The 23,197-nt window shown below is 39.6% G+C and overlaps 1 protein-coding gene across 1 annotated transcript in view; it reads right to left on the bottom strand.

Annotated features, from left to right (window-relative positions):
* Positions 1–17,715, bottom strand: part of LOC121322279 (inactive carboxypeptidase-like protein X2) — a 49,894-nt gene extending 32,179 nt beyond the window's left edge. Inside the window, exons 1-3 of the mRNA XM_041262000.1 lie at positions 17,219–17,715; positions 13,841–13,942; positions 1,049–1,158 (exon numbers count right to left, since the gene is read on the bottom strand). Coding sequence (XP_041117934.1) covers positions 1,049–1,158; positions 13,841–13,942; positions 17,219–17,522 — 516 coding nt within the window. The 5' untranslated portion in view covers positions 17,523–17,715. The remainder of the gene's footprint in view (positions 1–1,048; positions 1,159–13,840; positions 13,943–17,218) is intronic.
* Between the last annotated feature and the right edge of the window lie 5,482 nt (positions 17,716–23,197).

Raw genomic sequence — 23,197 nt, 5'->3', positions numbered from 1 at the left:
AATATTTACTGCAGAATAAAAAATGCAGTCAGCCAATTTATTACCCTGTTGTAAAATAAATATGTTGCCCCAGATTCTGTGCTAACACTGCAGTAGATTCAGTCAGAACATCATGTCATAACATAGGCATGTATTACACCAGTTTTTATTCTTGCTTATTTTTATGGTAGACTCAATTGTAGGCAATTGATAGGCAGGGCGGCAGGTCGACTGCCAACACCCCTGGTGAGGACCAAATGTGGTACAGGGTAAGGGAGGAGTAGGTCAACTCAATTGCCTGGCAGAGACTGCAAGGAGAGGGAAGTTTACCTTTACCAGGCTTGAATTCTGTTGGTAAGAAGGTCCAAGGTCTGCTTGACTTTTTGTTTTGGTTTCCTGTCTGAAACTTTGCACTGTTTACATTCTTACATATATTAAATTTTCTCTTTAATAGTAGGTAACTAATTAATTGTCAATTGTTCTAAATACCATTTTCTGTTTACCGGTTGCAGCAGGTACTATTGTAATTGTAGAACCCATTTGAGAACTTAGCTCTTTAAAATTACTCAAAGATAAAATAATGCATTAACAATAACTGTTGGAATGTATTCGCACACAGTATGCAAAGTTTAGTTAGACATCAGTCCCATTGCATGATATTTTAGCTGAAAATCCTGGACTGTTCCGATACAGTATAGCTAAATAATTGTTCTACCTGCATTTGTGATGTAAGAAAAACTTAAGTACCAAATGCTGCAAAATAAGGATGTAGCGGCCTGTACTCTAGGTTTTACAATTGAATAGGTCTGTTCATCTGACATTTATATTTTATTCTATCATACTTTTTTTCTTTTATAAAAATGGTAACAAGTTACAAAAAGTAAGATTTAGTGTACAAAATATTTTGTATGACAACAATATCCAGCTTTGGGAATACATAAGTGGTAAAATATATCAGAATTTGGGACCTGTGTTACAAAGTATATGCTTGTTTGAAGAATGCATTTGTCCCTCAGCTTACATGGAATAAAAGCATATAACAGTGTTTTTTGGTTTTGTTTTTTTTTACCTGAATGTTAAGCCTCCCTCGCTGGGCTCCCAAGCCATACCGTTTGACTGTTGAGGCGTGCAGCTGGAAGTCATCAATCCCCAAGGCTTCCAGGCCCATAGGAGGGCACACTGTCAAAACATTAACATTACAATGAAAAACAAAAAAAACACATCTATTTAGGGTGCCCTCTGAGGTTTAAAAAAAAAAAAGAAAAAAAGATCAATTATAATTAAGGCCATTTACCTTGTTAAAAATATCACGTCAACAGACAAAGGTCAGATCATCCAAATGAGTGAGGTTTGAATAAACCTAGGGTAGGATTTGTGAATATCCAGTTCAAATGCATTATCATTTCCATTTCTTTTATGAGTGAGACTGCTAAAATTGAGGCCAAAAAGTTTCTAAAATGAGTTAGGCTCATTACAAATGAGTGAGACTTGGCATACCTGCCCAATCTGTTTAACATTAAGAAAAACAAGTGGATCCCATTTTGCTATGTATTTACTTCTTTATTCTACTTTCACATTTTTATTAAGAATATTAAGAGTAGATCAATATTTTTAAACATAGGCTTAAAGCATATATCAAATTTTTTGGCCTTTTACTAGTGATAGTTTACTAGAACAGTTTAGTTTGTTATATTTTTGTAAAGCACCTTGGGATGATTGTACATCAAGGAAATGAAATTGGTGTGGGGTGGTGTGGTGTGGTGTGGTGTGGTGTAAGGTGGTGTGGTGTTGTGTGGTGTGGTGTAGGGTGGGGTGGGGTGGTGTAGTGTGGTATGGTAGGGCATTTACTGGTAGTATAAGGGGCACAAAAGTGTAAACTACAGAAAAACTATCCAATTAGATTGCAGAGTTAGACCTGTTCCTTCATAATACCCTGGGCATCTATTAGATATTACTGTCAGTAGCCCAGGCTATTGCTAGGAACTTCATGCTATTGCTCAACTAGGTTAACTTTATGATATCTCTGTGTTATCTTCTCACTGTGAGTAAAAACTAAAACATTCCAGGATTATTTTCTAAGTGACTATACATTGGTGTTTCCATTTTTGGGGGTATTGTTATCATATTTTATAATATATATTTTTAAAAGGTATGCATGTTAATTTGAAAATAAATAATGTAAGCGAGAGTAATTTGTTATTAAAATCTCAGATCTTAAAGGAGGAAAACAGTTCTTGCATGGCACTATAAAAGGGTTCAAATTTAGAAAGACGACCATGTATCAATGCAAAAATAACTAACTGCTCAAAATTCCACGAAAACATATTCTTAATTTGCTGTTGGTTCAAAAGTCCTCCAAATGAACAGCCCAAATTTGTGTGTGTGTGACAGAAAGGAAATGGACTTCACTGAAAATGCTCAATAAAGGCCTGTCACAAAGACGGCCGGAGCGGGTGGCGTCAGACCAGAGCCAGGAAATAAGCAACAGAGAGGTGGAGTTTGGTGGAGCTGAGCAAATGGTCTCGCTCAGCATTTAATAAGTGAACAGACAGTCAGGAAATAAAAAGGTTGCAACACACAAAAACACAGGACACGGCACTTTCACCAAAACAAATAGACAAACAAAACGGACTACACAGACAAACATGGTGAGCTTCTATTTTTCTTACAATTATCATAATTACCTCCGTCTCCAATCCCATTCTCCACTCACCGAACACACAAACCTGAGTGGGTGAAAACATGCTGCCTTTATGCAGCTGTACTGAGACTCGACTGCTAATCAGTCATTCAATTGGAGTCACGGTACAACTGCACGTGAATTAATAAAGTGCAATTCCCCGTGCTCACATATTATTACTTTTTACTTGCACGTGAAGTGCTGTGCAATCTTTGTGCCTAAATACAAATATACATTTTAAACACTTGTGTTACACAGACCCGTTTATATCCCATGTACCAATGACTATACACCAACATTAACACACAACATATAATACACACAGGGGCGGGCACTTTGCCACAAGGCCTCATTAATTTCGGTACTTCAGAATGTTTTCCGCACGACTTCACGTGGAGGTTGCCTGTTGTTTCCCATCACTGTCAATGAAAATATTAGCACTGAAAGTTCTCTCCTACCAAAAGACTGTAGACATTACATCATTAGTAATTATAGAAAAGAAAGAAACAAAGCTCCTGAACAAAACAAAGAAACAATAAAAAACTTCAATTGCCACCAACAGTTGTGATTAATGATGTTCATATATTGCAGCTGTTTGTTTGTTGATCTTAAATGAATAGAAGACAAGGTTTGGAATGTAGCTTCAAAGCCAGTCGTAGACTAATCCCAACAAGTTTGAGCATCTGTATTCCAGACTGCCACAAGAAAATCAATGATCATTCTGTTACATGTTTTTAAGGAATGTAGAATGAATAAGAGCATAGGGGAAGATTCTAATTGCAGACATCGGAAAAATGTGAGCAGTTAGTGAATGTCAATGAATGTCCTTCTCATATCAAACAAAACGGACCAAGCCATGTTAAACCAAACCAAACCAAAACAGAAACAACAATTACACAATCTGTCTACTTCCTGCAAAGTACCAATTTATGAATAACAATCTCAGCGGAGGAGAGAAATCTGAAGCATTCTAAATGAGCTACAGCTACAGGTCATTTAACTTGGGGATGTAAGGAGAATCCTGTTCAATATTCTCCCTGGTTGTAGAGCAGGGAGCTATGTTAGGACAGTCCTTCTTCGCTGCTACATGACACTGAGTATTTCTAAGCAGAAGTAGACAGAAAATCAATATCACTGCTATTGCCCCAGCATGGTATTTCAACACAAGGGAAGCGATCAATACAATCGTTCCAGTTACTGTACTGCAGTCCTCCGTTTGGTATTCTGGCGGATTAATAGGTGGGATGTCTGAAGGAATTGACTAGGCTCCTGCCTTTTGTGATCTGTGTGTGTTTCCTCGCACTCCAGCACAGACTTAGTTGCTTTTAGTGTGCTATTTTTCTCCTTGGTGAATAACTTCTTGTGGCAGAGTGGTTTGTAGTGCTCCGGTGTATAGGTGAGTTGAGGTGCGCCAACAAAGGACAAACACAAAGTCTACCGGTCAGGTTTCTTTTAATGCCCTTTTTAAACCGGGTTTCAAATAATAAAGCTGGCTCTACCCAGCAATGGGTATTGCCAGTGAAAACTGGACCCAAAATAATAAAGCTGGTTCTACCCAGCAATGGGTATTACCAGCTACAAAACAAAGGGGTTGCAGTCCCGAAATAATAAACACAAAAACACGTCTCCAAACTGGGTGCTCTGGTGCAGGTGCGGTGCTCTGAGTGCTGGTGCTCGTGCGCGTTCAGGTCCGGGCTTCTCGCTGCAGCTCCAGCTTCGTATCAGCCGTCTGGCAAAACAAACACAATACTCCTCAATGAACCCACACTTCATTCAAGATTCCGTCCTTGTCTCCTCCCATTAACCACAACAAAAGGAGCCGATTACGGCGTCACGTCCCCCTAAAGTACCCTACGCCCCGCCCCCTCTGATAGCTAGTTCAATCACGTCTCCTCCAATTCATGACTGAAACTTCGCTCACCGTACTAGGGTGATGACTCCAGGTACTGTAACGCCGCCCTCTTCCTGAATGGCCGGCTCCCGACTGTCCCCAGGATGAACTGCCCAACCATTCAGTAGGAAGCCCACAGCTCCTGTTGTACAGTGCCCTCACTGGTCGAGAGGGAGATTTTTGATTCGGATTCATTCGCTCTCCATCACACTTCTTTGCAGATTTGAATGGGTCTTTATAAAAGTTAATTCTCGCACACTCCTTTTTGGAGCATTTCCATAAGCGCTCAGCTCAACACAATGTTGCAAGCTTATCTTTTATAACCCTTTGTAATAGATTGAGTGCCTCCTTCTGACTTTGTTCTGCTCTCCTCCATTGCTTCCTCAGCTGCCTCCTTTCTCTAAGCTTTCCAACGGAAAACAGAGATCTGTGTTTACTGTGTCCCACATTGTTTTCTCAGGAGCTCTCAGCCATTTAACTCCAGGCTTCTGTCCATTGAGGTTCTTTGCTCTCTTACACTGGTTCATCTGACCGGGTTCACAAGGATCATTAAGTTAATCACTAGTTGTGTTTCTGCAAATCCTCCTCTCATCTATGACAGGAGTGCTGATATCCTGCAAATGGTGGTTTGCTTCCTGTCGCTGGATTACAGCTGTCTCTCCAGGTTGTCACAAGGTCTTTCCCTCGTTGCCAGCTGCAGTACTGGACATAGCCAGCTCTTCATGATTTCCGTTACATGAGAGTAGGTGTTAAAACTTCATGCTGATATTGGACTCAGCTCTCGCCAAGATAAACATCAACTAAGACAGCTACTGTAAACCAATCTGATCCATCTATGTTTTCTTTCATCTGATGATGTAGCTATCCTTCTGCCTGGTGTTCATGGCTGAAGTGTAATGCTGGCTCCAGGGATCAGCTTATTTTGCCTCCCCAGTGCATCAGCACACACAACAGCTGCAATGCTGGTTCCGGGGATCAACCACAGTGCGGTCTCCCCAGAGCATCAGCATGACAATCATCTGGACTGAGCTGAGTAAGGTACTTCTCTGGGGTCTTCAAGTGGACACCTTCCATCCTTTGTGTTTCATCCACTAGCCCATGACACCTTAAGCGAGCTCGACAGTGATTCTGGAGTCCCAGCATCACCCCCCTCCGTCCCCCACTAAACTAAGCCCAGCTTATTTGCCTTCCTTTTCATGAACGTTGCTTTCTTTCTGCTGTGCTTGAGGTGTCCAACCACAATTTTTTCATCTCAACCACAGTCAGTTGCTGGTCCTCTCTGTTGCTTCAGATAAGTTCTTCACTATGCATCGCAACTCTTGACCACTCAATCCGAAGTCTCAGTGAAACCGGGTTGTGGAGTGTGCCACAAATCCTCAACAACTCACCTCCACTGGGTAAACCTGGAGTCTCCATCCTCACTGTTCCGTTTCAGCAGCTAGTTGAGAGTATCGAAGTTTCTTCCTTAAATACACCTCATCCTGTGTTAGAAAAGTCTAATGGAACAATACTGAGCGTGTTTCTTTGTGCTTTGTGATGAGTCAAAGGGTTTTCGGTCTGTGATTCAGCCTCCCGACAGTAGATGGCATCAAACCAACTCGGGACTTCCCTTACCAAGATCTCGTGACCATGGCAAAAGTCATCTTTTGAGGGGCGGCACCTTGGTGAGGGGCGGAAGTACGAGTATGTAACTTCCAGCCACTGGAGTCAAGTGAAGGATAAGGACACGTGTCGGTTGGGGATTGGTGTTCCACTGACTACAGAGGCGGGACATTACATACTAAAGGGAACGTACTACTGTGTTCGGGGTTGGTCCGAAAGTAAAGTAGGAGGAGTAACGGGTGAAGGGAGAGACTGGTTTGGTGCAGCGGGATTTTTAAAAACACTAACATTTCTTTTGTCTTTTTTTGTTTATGTATGGGTCGCCACGAAGACAATTAAAGACGAGTCATCACAGTTTGTTTTGGATCTCACCCCTGCACTCCTTCCCTCACACCATTTTGTTTTCTTTTGTTATTTAATCCTTTTGTTGTGTATAGAGAATAAAAATAAATTATTTTATTTCTGTACACATAAATTACTGTCTGGACATTCCATTTAATACACTCTCGCCTCACATGCTTGTATAAACTTTATGTGACCTTTGATTCTCAGTAAAGAGGAACTTGGCAGCTATGAAACTGATATGATTCCTAGTAAAGAGAAAGTTAGGGCTGGAAAGTCCCAAATGTCCCAGCCTGACCGCAAGCCAAAATAACCCCTTTGTGGCAGCTGAGACCAAGTTCCGCTTTTTAGGCTTATAAGAATGGTGTACTGACAGAAACTGGCTATCAGACTCCAGCAGGCAGCTTTGCATTCTGTATGTCTGATCCTTTCTCGAGAAAGTGCTTGGGGTAAATAAAAACTTTTAGAATATATTTCGGGTAGTGTCAATTGATTTTCAGATTTCCACCACAATCCACAGCATCCTCCCATGGAACTGTTAACTGATTCAGACCACAAGACAATATCAGGTCAAAGGTTAGTGGTGGCAATCTCAGGTGGGAAAATAAGTCGTTGTCCAACATCTGCCAGCATTTTCCAGTCTCTAGCAGCTTCCTGTTGTCCTAGACGAGTTTTGGTTTTAATAAATAAATACATAAATAAATAAATAACAACAAACATATTGAATAAAAGCAACAAAAATCCAATGTCTGTATTCTCACAGGGATCATATCTGCTTTCAAGGCTAGTGCAGGGCCGTGCTTGTGGCAAACACTTTTCACTGGGAACATACACCTGTCAAAAAGAGTAAGCTTCTCGATACATTGTCTAATCCGAAGACCTTGAAACATCTTGGCAACTTTAAAAGCCTTAGAATGCACTCGATTCAGTGTTTTACTGCAACCCCCAACCAAGGAAATGCTTTTCATTGTTTTTAATCAAATTAGAAGCAGCTGTACACATTTTCTCCGCTTGATTACCCTGCTTTCCATTTGTCTGATAACTTCCAGAAAGGACATAATGATATACGTGGAGGACCTAGTTGCTTTTCCATCTGGAAAACCTATGACTTTTTCTTTTATATTTGTTTGTTCGGCTTGCAAACATCAATCACAAATTCATTAATTATGAGCTTTAAAAATAGATAGCTCAGATGAGTGGAAGAATTGCATCTGCTGTCTGAGCTTTTGTCATTAATTTCATGACAACAGCTTCGGTTAGCAACTAAAAGCCTAAAAATGCAAAACCAAAGCCATGGTAAAGCTGCCAACCAGTCCTGAAAATGAATAATAATATATATGTTTTTACAAACATAACAATTGCCACTACATTTGAGGCCATATTTACTAAATTAATTCATAAGCAGAGTAGTCCTTAAGGTGAATGTTAGGTTTCTCAAATGAGAATGAAAGACAAGTTGTTAAAGTTTGCCTAAAAGTTATGTTAAGATTTAGGTTAGGAGTACAGTTAGTGGCAGGGTGTTTTTTTTTTTTTTTTTTTTTTTTTTTTTATTAGGGATAAGTTGAGGGTTAGAGACAGTCGGGAGTAGGGAGATTATTATGATTAGGATTTTAGGGTGAGGCTTATGGATTTTGGAGTTATTGCAAAAGATCAAGTCATTCTTTTGCGCTAAACACTCAGAGGCACATGCAACACAATCTCAGCTGAAAGAACCTACAAAACTGTTAACATGTACTGTAATGAGCAAAGCCGGTTTCAGCACACACACAGGACACTTGAAGAAGCACATGACAGGACATTAGAGTCATCACGTATGTTAACCTATAGGTGGGGTTCAAGGGGCGGAGCTAGGCACCAACAACCTATCATCTCCTGTCATCAATTAAATCTACCTTATTTAAACATTAGTCACCTCTACCTAGCTGTCTTGTGTTTTTTTGTTTGGCGTAAACCTAAGCGATTTCAAGACCCATCAACTTTCGTATACCTCAATAATGGAGTACTTACAGCAGTTGTCATCGGATTCAGAGGATTCCCAGGATTTTCCACCATTACCAGATCATTCTCCTCCAGCTTCAATCCAGGGTCCATCCAGTCTCCGTTCTTTCTTCCCTTCTGGTATTTCAGTTACATCTAATCAGGCTCCCGATCAGGCTCTCGTCCAGGTTCCAGTTCAAATGTTGCCTACCGTTCCTGCCACACAAACGTCGAATCTGCGCCGATCCAAGAGACTTCGGCCTCAGGACGCCCCTCCGGATCGATTGTTTTGGAAGGACTGGCCCATGAATAAATTGATAAAACCCCACCTTAAAAACAGTAACTCGATTCCAGCGGGGAGTGATAGAGAGTCTCTGTTTATTCTCTATTGCAATTTAGTCTCAACAGAACCAGTCTTTCCTCCGAAAAAACATAATCAGCAGCGCCCAGCCATTCAGCGTCCTAAACCAGACAGCAGGCAGTCTATTCCGGATCAAGTCACCCCCACAACTAGCACCACTAACAGGCAGCCAGCCACTGAAATCCAACATTCGCAAATATTTAACGAGATAAAATCATTTATGCAGCCTTTTGCCGATACTCTATCTTCGGTCAGTTCTCAACTGTTGGATCTAGATAAAAGGGTGTCTAATATGGAACAGGGAAAACAATCTACAGCACTGTCATTAATTCCAGCATCAAATACTGCAGCGCCACCTACAGCTTCTTTCGGTCCAGCTCTAATTTCAGCCAGCGAAGCAGATCTTCCAATATACAACCTCTCTACTGCCTTTACATACGGATACTCTCCAACTGCAGTTAGACGTCACACTATATCTCCACAAATCAGACGTAACATTCTCGAAGGTAAGGACATTAATCTTGTTTCACTATTAATGACGACTTCAGAATTCTTGGACCATAGAGTAGTGGATTGCGGAGATTTGGCAGTAACTCTAAAATCCAGAGATCCCAGACTGCTTAAAAATCTTACATTAGGGGAATTTGTCCTTGCTTTCTCCATATTCAGAGATGTGTTATGCTCAGTATATCCTAACCGCAGAGCTGAACTGGACTCCTACGAATACTACATCGTGGAGCTGTCTGTTAGATACGGAGGGACTATGTTTTTTGAGTATCATAAAGCATTCTCTGCAAAAGCAGCAGCAATATTGGCAGCAGATAATCACATCATCAATTGGGCACAACCTGACCCAGATCTATTTAACAGAATTTTTGGTGGCCTAAGAGCTAACGCATGTGGGGTCTGTGCTTTAACAGCTCACTCAACATCCCTCTGCCCTAAAGCTGCAATTGCATCAACTTCTAAAGCACCCGGTTTCGCCACTAATTCATACAGATCTTCAGTACCTAATCCTATACATTCTTCAGCTCCCCTCGATCAGTCCACAAGGAAGACAAATACGGGCGCAGTATTAGATTTTCAGGAGGAAGACAAATCTGCAGTCATTTCAATACTGGCTTCTGTTCGAATAGGCAATGCAATTTTATCCACATGTGCAGCAATTGCGGAGACGATCACGCTAATACAATCTGCCCTTTAAAACGCAAGTGACTTTCCCCGATGCGCACAGTCTTTACTCCTATAAACATCCCGGCATTATCAAGTAAATTACAGAATCATCCCGACAGTAATTTAATTAATTACCTGATCGACGGATTAAAAAATGGTTTTTCAACCAGTCTAACTCAAATTCGTTCTTCCTCGTTCAAAAGCAAAAATCTTTATTCAGCAACTCAAGAACCACAATTAGTGCAATCTTTCATCGAAAAAGAAATTATAAAAGGATTTATAGTCAGTCTGTTTTTAGCTCCTCCTTTTCCAGTATATAGAATTAATCCTATCGGCATTTCCACAAGGAAAATGTCAGGAAAAAAGCATCTCATTATTGATTTATCAGCACCACGGGGGTCAAGCACCAGCAGCATTAACTCATTAATTCCCCAAGATCAATTTTCCCTGCATTACATCACTATTGCAGACGCAATATATTCAATTAAATTAGCAGGTCTTGGTTCCTGGTTAGCAAAAGCAGATATATCAGACCCAATTGACTTTCGGTTGCCGCAGCAGCCCGAAGATATTTGATACCTTGTCGGAAGCACTATGCTGGATTCTTCTTAATGTCTATCATGTGCCATTCTTGCTACACTTGCTGGACAATTTTTTAGCAATTTCTCCTCCTTCAGATGCACCAGCAGAAGCGATTTCCAATCTTAAAAGCTTATTTTCTGAAGTTGGCGTTCCTCTTTCAGAAGAGAAATCAATCGGTCCCCTTCATTCTTTGGAATTCTTTGGAAGCATTCTAGATACAGAAAAGTTTGAAGCTAGCCTGCCTGAGTCTAAACTTAACCATATTCGTTTGCTCGTTGAGGATTTTCAGATCAGTAAAACAATTAAAAAACGGGCACTGCTTTCATTGCTGGGTTATTTTAACTTTGCAATACGTATCATTCCAGAGGGGAGGACGTTTATATCTCGACTGCTAGCGCTGGCAGCAACAGCAAAAAATCTGGACTCCTATATAGATATCTCCTCAGAAGCTAGGAAAGACATTAAAATGTGGTCTGCGCTTATTCAGCACTGGAACGGTCTCTCTATGTTTTATGATGATTTCATTTCAGCTCCACACGATATGGCTTTATTTACTGATGCCTCATCTCTTGGATTCGGAGGTCTATTTAACAATCAATGGTTTTGCAGTACATGGCCTGAGGAAATCAAAAACATATCTCCTCATCTAAAATCCACAGCTCTGCTAGAGATATACCCAATAGTAGCAGCTGCCCAGCTATGGGGTCATCTCTGGTCTAAGAAATCAATACTATTTTACTGTGATAATTCAACTACAGTGCATATTATAAATAAAAGATGTTCCTCTTCCCTTCTTATCATGCAATTGCTGCAGTGGCTAGTATGGATTTCAGTATCTAATAATTTCCTAATTCAAGCTTGCCACCTACCGGGCATTTTTAATAATGCAGCTGACGCTCTATCTTTTTTACAGATTTCCAAATTCCACAGTTTGGTGCCCACAGGTTTGCAATATCCAGCAGCAACGCCACAGTTCAAACAGCTGATTTTCAACTAAATCCAACTATTAATAAACTTCTTAATTCAGCTCAAGATTACATGGCATCAGCACTTGCCCCATCTAGTAGATCCTTGTACTCTACAGGTTGGGCATGTTATGTAACTTTTTGTTTACAAAGCAGGATTAATCCTACTCCATTCAACCAGGACTGGATCATCGCATTCATAGTTCATGCAAAGGACTCTCTACATCTGGCACCAGCTACAATCAGACTATATTTGTCAGGAATTCAGCATCAATTTCGTTTGATGTCCATCAATTCCCCAACTCTATTATCAATTCCAGCGGTTCGTCTCCTTTTACAAGGAATTTCTAAGTGCTCTCCGGCTCCTTCTTCTGTTCGCCTGCCTATCTCTATAGACATTCTCTGTAACTTGATTTCAATTCTGAGCCATGGCTGTTTTTCTCCATTTGATGATTTAACTATGGAAGTCATATGTCTATCTGCATTTTTGGGTTTTTTGAGATGTTCTGAATATACAGTTCCTTCTATTGCCAGCTTTCCTACCCTTGGTATCCGCTGCAGTGACCTCAAGCCCATCCCAGATTCTCATTTAATCTTATTTCTTCTCATTTCAAAAACAGATCAACTGTGGCAAGGACAATGTATTCAGCTTTCTAAGATCAACTCTCCTCTGTGTCCCTTCACTTCCATGTTGAAGTACATTGCAGAACGCAAGGTCATTTCATCCTCTGATCCTTTGTTTATCATCAATTCAAGCCGGTCCATTGTATCAAGGCATTGGTTTTCAACACAACTTTCCACCGTGGTGTCCAGAGCAGGTCCTCCTTCGCAATTCTACACTCCTCATTCATTTAGAATAGGGGCTACTTCAGCTGCAAAAGCCAACATTAACCAGCATTTAATTAAAAATATGGGGCGCTGGACTTCATCAGCAGTTGAAACGTATATTCATTCTTCATCATCTGAAATATCCTCCGCACATCAGTCCATTGCTAGTATGTTCGGAGTGGGGACGACCTTTCTGCCTGAGCCACCAAAGATTTCCCCCTAAGAAATAAATTAAAAGAAAGTTTTTTTTTTTCTTTCCACTGTGCAAAGGGTCTTCACATAGTCATTAGGGTACAGTATACTAACCCCTTTGTCACGTTAAGTGTTTGTTTTCTTTTGTCTAAATGTTTTCTCTTTTCTTCTTTCTTATACATTGGCGGTTCTCTCTTTTTTCTTCACATTGCGTCAGCGGGGAGCTTGGGGTCCATCTTTTGGGGGGTTAGTGATTCCACTTTTTCCAGCCCTTTGTTAAGCTCTGCTTCATTTATCTCACAGAGGAGGGTTCTCCATGAGTCAGAGGGGACCGCCGGCCAAACCCTTCCATCTGCATGTATGTTTCTTTTGGAATTCTTCTTTCAGGTCTGATGCCTCTATGTGAGGGTCCCCAAGCGGTGGCATCCCTCATGTTTGTCGGGTCTCCTCAGCGACGGAACCCCCCTTCTATTATGTTGGGCTTTGAAGAGGCAGAACACCACGCATTATATGTTTTAACAAATACTAACTTTATGTTTTCTTTCCGGTTCGCAAGCCTCTTTGTATGTCGGGTCACCTCAAAGACGGTGGCTCCCCTCCTGTTTGTCGGGTCTCCTCAGCGACAGAACCCCCGTACTGTATATGTTGGGTCAGGAAGAGCCGGAATCTTTTTTGTGTTAACAACACCAATTCATGTTTTTCTTTCCAGTTCACGAGCCTCTTCGCATGTCGGGTCACCTCAAAGACGGTGGCCCCCCTCCTGTTTATCGTGTCTCTCGATCAAGTAAATGTTGGGCCTTGAAGAGGCGGAACCCCTCTCTCTGTGTATATGGTTACTAACTCTGTCAATAAACACCATCAGGGGCCATAGCTCCGCCCCATGAAACAGCAGTACTTCATGGGTCCTTACTGGAGAAACATGTTATTTGATGTAACCAATAATGCACTCTCTACTCTGTAGCTCACTGAGTTTAGTGGTCCCTATATAAACATGTTTGCCCACTCCACTAAAGGAGCCTGGCTCTTGACGTTGGTTTCTAAACTAGGGCACCAGGGTTTGATCCTCAGTTACAGACCCCTGTATAACATGCCACAGTAAATACATTTACAATCTTTTTTTTTCAAGTGTACAGATATCATGCGGTGCACAGAACACAAACTCGCAAACGCTCATACAATAGGAGACACCCAACACACAACGTTTAAATTATGAACCAAAATACTGTACTCACAAGCACAACAAACACAGAGAGTCGTCCTTTACTCACCCTCTCTGACAGCTTCATAGTGGACCTCTCCTTCCTGACTGCCATTGGGACTTTTCCAGTTGCCCTTTTTGTTCTTTCCATTTTTTTTGTTCCCACTTTTAACTGTAATATAAAAATAAAAAGTGTTATTGTACCTATATGTTTTTATGTCATGCACAAAGGTTTTATTTCTTTCTTTCTTTATTTATAAATAAATAAATAAATACATTTTAATTGGACCCAAGAGTTAAGCACAGATGAGTAAGTCTAATCAAAATCCATATTCAGGAGAGACATTCTTGCAACCAGGAGAGAAAACGAGCCTTCTGTAAAGTAAATATACATGTGAACCATAATTATTCCATGCAGACTTGCACGCACACAGATTTCACACAAGTTGAAACTAGCTAGAATTCATTTCGACAGTAAGCCTTGGGCCTTTCTATCTCATCAGTCTGGAAAGGTAGCGTGCACTCATGTAATCGTGGATACATTTTTTCTGTATCTTAATTGACCCTCTAATTAACAGGACCTTCACACAAGTGTTTTGAGTCCACAATAAAATTTATCTAAATGTAATCATTGTAGACAGCTGTGTAACCAAGGGTAAGACAATTAATTGACCGACGCGCTCTGCAAATCTTTCAGCTGTACTGCTGCAAAAGATGTAAATATAGTTCTGAAATTATACGCCTTTGCAGAATGTATTATTGCTGATCAAAGCACCACGGTTGTTTTATTGTTCATTTTATAACTTTGCAACACTGTTTTTGACAGTTTATCCAGTAAAATAAATAAAAACAAGTTCTTAAGTTCATGCAGATATTTTAGATATGTTACTGTGTAGAACCACTATCGTTTCCAGTGGGCTAATACTTAGCTATAACATTTTATAAGTAACTTGAAGTCTGTAACTGTTTAAGAGCCAAAACAATTAAAAAGGTCTAGTTAAGAACATGATAAGTTCAATTAAGGGTCTAGTTAAGTAACTGAGAGCGCAGTTTGAATGAAAACCAGCAGACACAGTGGGTCCCCAGGACCAGGGTTGAGACCCACTGGGGTAGGCTCTATAAGATATATTGTATTGTACAAGGCACTATTTTAGCAAGTGCAAAAGGACATTTTCAAAGATTAATACAATTATTGTAACTGTATAAAGCTAACAAGAAATTATTTATGTATTTGTCTTTTACTGCATCCAAGCTGTTTCCTACTAGGTTTATAGAGATTGTATTCCTTTCAGCAAATTTGCCTTTTCCGTTGCACTTTCTTCATAATAAGATCGTCTTTCTTTGAAAATAAATACATTGTTTTTTCTATTGTTTTTCAGTTTTATAATTGCAGCAGCTGTCAAATGTCAGATTAAGGGGATTGTGTGGTAGAATTGCTGAATGTATTTGTTGCTGTACGAATATAAATTGGCTCTTGGAAAAATTTAGTTTGCTTTCTGCTAAAATATTGTATGTCAAGTCATTACACAGACGCTGCTTCTGTTGGCAAAATGGACCTGAGATTTAACCTTGTACTAGTCCTTAGACGGAAGAGTGGGGACATATCTTTACACAGAGAGTGATGGGGGTTTGGAATGGATTAAATAGTCATGATGTGGATGCTGAATCACTGAGACCCTTTAAGACCAAACTTTGCAAAGTTTTGAAATCAATCAGCTACTGGAACCAGACAAAAATTGATGGGCAAAATAGCCTCCTCTTGTTCTTATATATAAAAGATCCAGTATTCAGTCTTCAACAGACATGTAGAACTCCAAAGGATTTCTTTAGCTGAGTAAGAGGTCCCAGAACACCTGGTTGAGATCACCCTAGAGCCCAGTCTATCTAACCATTTCCCAGAGACAGTCACACTGAGCAGCCATTGAACTATACAAACCTGCCACCATACAACTTAAAATAAACCATTACTGGTACTTTCACTAGCAGTACATAAAAAGATAAGCTTGATACAATGCAATACAAAACACATGGAATTCATTAAAGAGTAAGTATCAGGGTTATAAGTGCAAAAGTTGTCAGGATGTTGACAATGAAAACAGAAATTACAGGTACATTATTTTGTAGCCACACTTGGGGACAATATAACGCTACATTTTTCAGAACCCTGCTACTCTAAGTAATTTGTGGCTATATATACACGCTTTGACGCCATTTTATTAAACTCAGGACCATTAGGCAAACTATAAAATGCAGTTATATTTTAAAATATAATATGAAACATTCAGGTGCTGTAATACAGAGGAACACATTAAGTAATAGTCTTCACCTGTATGATCAGCGTTTCTTTCATAGCAAAGCAAAAGATTATTATTCTCCACTGTATTGTCTGCATGCATTAAGATGTATGAAGTATACACAGATGTCTGAGTGAGCCTGTTACTGTGGGTTCAGCTGTTTTCAATTACCTTTCCAGGAACTGCCTCCATCCTGCGTATCATAGTTCTAATACTCTGGGCAGTATTAGTCTCCACTGTTAAGGAAGCCTGTTCTTTGAATATATGTCCATCTCCTGTGCATCCACCGCAAACGTATATAGCAAGTTCCAAACAATATGTATAATATAGGGACTGCATTTACCAAAGGTATACTTCTGGTAACTAAGATCACACATTTTAAACTGCAGTAAATCCTTCTCTTATGACAACCCTATATATGAACTCCTCTGCCTATTGTCACCACTTTATCCTTTACACAATGCGTGAAGGAAATTCACTGCAAAAAAGACCACCTGTGCAGAAAGATTGATTAGGCTGGACCTTAGACTATGTGAAGCTGAAGTAATCCTGGATTCTCATACTTCCACGTTTTCTTTTTTGCTACTCCCCCCCCCCCCATAAGCCTTAATGCAACAGGATGGAGGCACAAATCTAAGCCCATGCAAGTATCTTAACCACTGCAGAAACGAGCCAGTCAGCTGATCCATACCCCTTAACACAACAACAAATGAATTAAATAACCTTTACCTTTCAAAAGTGCAAAATTCTTTGAGTAGCAAAACATTTTTGTATAAAAAACAGGAGGTTCAATTTGTAAAGCCTGTCAAAAATTGTCAGTGGAATATGGAGGACATATGTTTTTCCCTTATGCCAATATGGCCTTTAACAATGACCTTCCGAGCAGCATTAGCAGTTACAACCCTCAATATTAATGTATGTGTTACTGTTAATGTCTGGCATTGGTTATCTAGCACAAAATGGATTAATAAGAGAAATATTAATCAAATTTTACTTAATCCTCAAATTACCTGGATAATCCTAGAATTAACCTATTCCTAACCTTAACCATTAAACATCTACATAAAATCTCCTAATCTGACACCTAGCGACAGCATTCACATTCAGCTTAATTTAGCAGCATGTTGAAATAAGGTGCAATTTTAAAAAGTTACCTGTTTTAGCATTAGTGGATGCCTTATCTGTCTCTTTTCCCTTCAGCTTTTTGGCATTTACTTCTTTCTTGCTGGGTTTGGAGCGCTCCTCTTCAAAAGGCTGTGCCACTGCAGGTGACTCAGAATAAGGCTCCTCTGCCTCCCGTAAGGAATAGTAATGCTCCTGGTTAAGAATTTCCTGCAGATAGTAATCCTCGTCTTCCGTCGGGCTCCCATGGGTAACATCCAACTGCATCCCGACCAAGCCAAACAGGGAGAGGCTGAGAAAAGCCAAACAATGCCCTCTATTCACCGTGGGGAACATAATCACATGGATCCCGTTACACAGGAGACTGTTAAAGGCTGGGTAAAAGTCAAATGAAACAGTGGGATGGGCTCGATAAGTCCCTGCAGCAGCACTGCTAGTCCCATCAGCTCTTGATTTGCAACCGTGCTCCAGGACTGTTAAAAAGTTTTTGAAAGCACCAAGTAAGTGATGAATGCTCTAGAGCCAGGAGGTCCTTGTGATTGCTTGCAGGGAGAGCAAACAGAGGGGGTGGGGGGGGGGGTGCTCTGATTTGGATGTTGGCAGGTGGTTTAGACACTAAAGATCTTTCGCAAAGCCTCAGAGTTTTTTGGCGAAATCCAGAGGCTGAACATAATTTCTACAAAGACAAAGGTAATCAAAACCAAATCTGTCAGAGTGCACACACTGCTACTTTGTTTTACAAAGAAAAAAGGACAATTTGGCAAGCTATACTTTCATCCCTCCCCTTCCCCAAATCCAATAACAATTGCAATCAGATCACCTTTCCGTTTTCTTGCAGGGAATCTGCAGCTTTTGAAACACAGAGTTACAAGCTCAGAGATCTGACCCATCCACTCCTTGCTGACATGGGACTGTTCTGGGATTTTCTGGAATTTCAGGAAAAGCAACAATGAGTTTTCCCATGTTGTAGCACTCTTCAAAGCTTTATATTTTCCGACCTGCGGGAGTGACTTTATTCTGCGACTATGTCTCTTAAAGCTTTCATGTGTTTTTCAGCAAACACAAATACTAAAGTAATGAAAACTAATCCCAGTCCTAGTTTAGACAGGCATGCCGAATGCCAAACTTTCTTCTCCGCCTCACTGACAAGTTTCAGATGTCAAGCAGGTTTGAACAGCTAAAGAGAAGGCTGCTGAGCTCTGCTGTGTCAGAACTGATCAGATCACAGGGGGAAAACTGCTGATATCAATACGTCATCTTATTGCACATTCTCAGGGAAAAAAAAGAAGTTAAAAAATATATGCAAGTGGTGCTCTAGCCACCAAGTGAAATGCATAGCTTAATAAAAATGCAGGCCATTGCCTGGGCTTAACCGTTTCTATCCCCAAAGTAAATGAACTCCTTAGTAAAGAAATGCTCATGTAGTGTATGAGCAAGTGAGTGGAACAAAAGGAGCAACTATTCAAACCAAAAGAGGAATATAAAGGAGAGCTAAGCCCAAACACAATTTTGTATTGAGATTCAGTGCATTATCTGAATAGCTGAATGATTTGCTTCTGATTCAGGGAATGGAAGATGGGAGAAAAGAGTGCTAATCACAAAAAGCAAACCATGCATTTATCAAGATTTCTTACCAATTCATAATTTTGAGAATCTGTCATGGGCTAGGTGTCGAGTTACAGATTTAAACTTGTTACAGAAATTGTGAGACTTTGCAGAATGACAAGACATATTCTACTGAACTGAATTTCCTGGCCATGTTGACCTATGGGTTTAGGGCTGGGCTCTGGGCAGTTGTCTGTTCTATGTCTTTACAGTGGTGTTCCACTGCACCTTAAAAGAGTTTGCCACAGTAAAGTTGCATGGCATTTTTGCTGTTTTTCATGCTTATTCTATCATGACAAACCTTTATGAAATAATTATTCTAGGGGCCTGTTGCAGATTGACCTAAATTGCAGATTTAAAGGAATTAATATTCCTTACTTTACCCCAGAGCTAAATTATTTAAATTGGGTAATTATTGTTTTAAACGTGTTCATTGCAACTCACTTAAATTGCTAAAAAGTTATTTTTCTTGCCTTAATAATATAGTGAGAAAAGATAAAGTGCCTATTCTGTCAAAAAGAAAAACCAACTATGGTAATACATTTCCTGCTGTGTTATCCTTAATAACTGCTGCTGTCACTAACATGGAGGTCCTGGAAATAAATATATATTTATATTTCAATTATGCCACTGTGTGTGTGTGTGTGTGTGTGTGTGTGTGTGTGTGTGTGTGTGTGTGTGTGTGTGTGTGTGTGTGTATAAAGTTTTTATAACAGAAGCAAAAATATATGCAGACATTAGTATATGTTTATTTAAATAGAAAAGTTTAGTTAACAGGAGTTTTCTGAATAAGATACTGTTATGGAATTGTGAGTACCTCAGGTTCTAATTTGTAGGACCTGTGTGGTTTTGTACAGTGCAAATAAGTAGCTTTTTCATTGCAACATTCAACTTCAATATAAAAGAAAATAAAAAAAATGCAGCAATGCCAGAATATTTGTTGTAGACACTATATTTAGTTTTAAATCCAATTAAATCTAGTAATTCTGATTTTTCTACCTATACATTCCTAAAACCAGAATAAGGATTGCTTTACTACTTACTTACTTACTAATTGTTGTAGCTACAACATTAAAACAAAGACTTCACCCTTGCTAAACTCGTCAAATAAAATTAATAATTGTGATGATTATGTGTTTGCATTATAAGAGCACTACTTAAAATGCAGGGCAATTCATTTTATTCCATCGCCTTCATCCTGCACATTATTTGCTGGAGTAAAAATAAGACTTAGTTAACCGGCTAGTTTCACTTTTTAATAAAAATAGAGTCGGCATAAAGCATATGTAAAGGCAGATACATTCATCTGAAAGAAAACCAGAAACTACATATATTTTACATAGTGATATTAAATTGAAATACATGCAGTAGCATACTCACATCAATCACTCCACGTAAGTAAATAGACAGAAAAGATTTTGAAGAGTACAGAGGCTATAGATATCACGGGACTTGGAAATGCATTTTATTTTGTGGCAAAGCAATGTGTAAAAGAGCCTAAATAAATCATTATTATTATGATTTTAACCGAGGCCCGTGCCTCCGGACACGGAATATATATATATATATATATATTATATATATATATATATATATATTAGGTAACCCGTTAACTTGCACTTTGTTTGTTACACTAAACCAGTTCAAGCAAGGTTCCAGCTGTCCGTATACTGGATGGATATGGACAGTTGAAGCCTTGTCACATGTTCTAAATCACTGATCTGCCTCACATAAGTTTAGTATTGGATGGTAACCATCTTATTTTTACAGTTACAGATGTACAGATGACCAATTACCTGCAAAAAATCCCAAAGTAGTAAGTAGACATGCTTCACAACACACCAAGGCATGTGTATATTCGACGTATACGGATGCCTTGTTGGGTCTTATTGCATATGTTTCTCTCAAAACCATCTCCTAAAACCATGCTTTTTGGAAGCCTGGATAAACAACAGCTACAACAGGCTATGGTTGGAAATCTGGAAGGCAGAAGGGTGGATGCTGTTGTCTGTGGTTTGGAAACATGCGGTGCTGAGAATGGCAATTGACTTGGGTGTGTGATAAAAACTGAATAAAAAAAAAAAAAAAACTGGCTGCAGGTAACATATAAATAAAGAACAGAAGTGCCCTCTAGGTTCTACATTGCTTTGCCATCACTTGCACAGTTCTGCATATCAATGTAAACAATCTCTGCGCTCCATTTTTATCTTCAGGCATTGCTGGCTTTGTACAGTGTCAGCAACTGAAACTACATTTTTTTTTTTTTTTTTATAAAGGATTAATGCATCCAATGAACTTGTTGTATGTTTAGCTGCCAACTATTATTTTTTGGCAACCACTAGTTCACGGGGCAGGAGCCAGGGCTACAATTGGAAGGGAGTGTTTTTGCAACTTAGAATTAAAAACAAGAAAGAGAGAAAAGGATGGGCCGGACTCCAACTGAGAGAGCCTTTCCTATGGAGTTGAGTCTAGCCCTAATGGCCTCCGGGCTGCTGAAAACAGAGTCCTCTGACTTCTCCAAGAGTCATTATAGGCGTTGCCTCGTGACTGGGTCCCAGTTACCAACCGGGTTCGACCCTCAGAGGTCGGAACGCCTCATACAAAGCCTTGACGTAGAGAAGAAAAGAGACTCTGAAAGAACACAAATAATTGTTAGTTATGGGATTGAGCACTAAGAGTATGATGGCCACGTCCCAGGAGGATAAAAGAGGAAGTAAGGCATTGACTTCTTTCTTGAAGGAAGATATAGCACATGAGCTGTGAAAGAATAGTGTGGCCAATGGTCACCACTGACCACACAAAGAACTGGAACTCTAGATCACGGAAGTGAGACTCACTATACCCCCAGAGGGGACCGACACAGAGGCACGTAGGATATGAAAGGAGAGGAGGAGGAGTGAGGAGGTGGAAAAAGCAAAATGCAAGAGAAATAGTTGAGCTGTGACTAGGTTTAAATAGGGAGTTAATGATGATAGATAGGTGAAATTAGGAAGGCGCAAAGCCCTGGTTTACACCCCCCAAACTTTCACTAAATTTGACATTCATATAATGTTGGGGTTCATTGCATTATGTAAGGCAGAACTATTGATTTCCTTGTCAGTTTGCTAAACTTTAACGCCTGATACAAAGATGATGGATTGATAATGTCAGTGATAAACTCTCAAATGAATTTGAACTTGTGCTGTATCACAGTTTCACAGAAAATTCACATAATAGGCATTGTGGACTTGTAATATGAGCACGAGCAATGGAACACTCAACACCTGAACTGACTGGATAACAATTCTGTTTAAAGTAATGCATTGAAGAGATTTCTTTATATTCTGGTGCTTTCTTATACTCTGAAGCAACTACATCATGTAACATTTCTATCAATTCACATTGCTGATAAACAATGGAAGAATATGGGGTTCTGGAAAAGGTCCAGTTGTTTAAATGTCCCTTTGTTTTAACTATGACTTCCAATGATTCACAGACACAAGCAAAGGCATCATGACATGTTTCTGTGTAGTGTGCCTTTTTACATATTGCTGCTTCTCTTTATTTAAAGTCTGTTAACAGGGTGGTTTTATTTAGTATAATAATACTGCACAAAACACACACCACGCACATCTGCATATTTCATTGAATTTTGAAATCTTATAATTTGAGTCAAAACAGCTTAATTAATACACATTCTCTTTTTGTCAAGTTCTGTTCAATGGGACAGGATGCAGCTGTTCACAGCATATTCTTTATTGCTGTCTCCTAGAAGAACAAAGGCAAGGAAAATTACAAGGAAAGTTCAAACATGCAATGGATTCTGATGTGTCTTGTTTGTAAATATATATATATGTTTCTTTCAAAAACAGCTGGTCTCCTCAGATGAGGTTTTGAGAACTGTCCCAAAGTACATTAGGGTGTGTGACTCCAAACAACATGACATTTAACATCTAAACATAATACAGGGTTATTGATTTGACTACGCCACCCCCTCACGTATACCAGGAGTAAGGGGAGCTCCGAGTTACCAGATCTTCTTTATTGTGATCCCCACTTGAGTTCCTTCCAATTAAATGAAAGAATAAAGCAACAGAAAAAACGTATATGGTTTAAACCTTACACCACAGAGGCAAGATAATAATATTTATTTAAAATACAGAAACTGCCAAAAAAAAGTAAATGTTTGCTTTGTAGTACATGCATCTTATTTGCTAACTAACAGTTGTTATAAGCTAAAGTAGATCCAGCAAGAGTAAAGTTTGGTAAAGCACAGGAAGGTCAGGGCAGCCCCTCAGACGCCACTGTGCCCAGAGGGAAGAGAGTTCAAAGAAAGAACACAATACAACCAAATCATAAGACAAGTCCCAACAAATCTTAACAGTGCTCAAAAAACAAATTGTGAATAACTATAAATCACACAAACA

This window comes from Polyodon spathula, chromosome 10 (genome assembly GCF_017654505.1).
Source record: "Polyodon spathula isolate WHYD16114869_AA chromosome 10, ASM1765450v1, whole genome shotgun sequence".
NCBI classification, from domain to species: domain Eukaryota; kingdom Metazoa; phylum Chordata; class Actinopteri; order Acipenseriformes; family Polyodontidae; genus Polyodon; species Polyodon spathula.
This window is presented reverse-complemented; position numbering and strand designations above follow the sequence as displayed.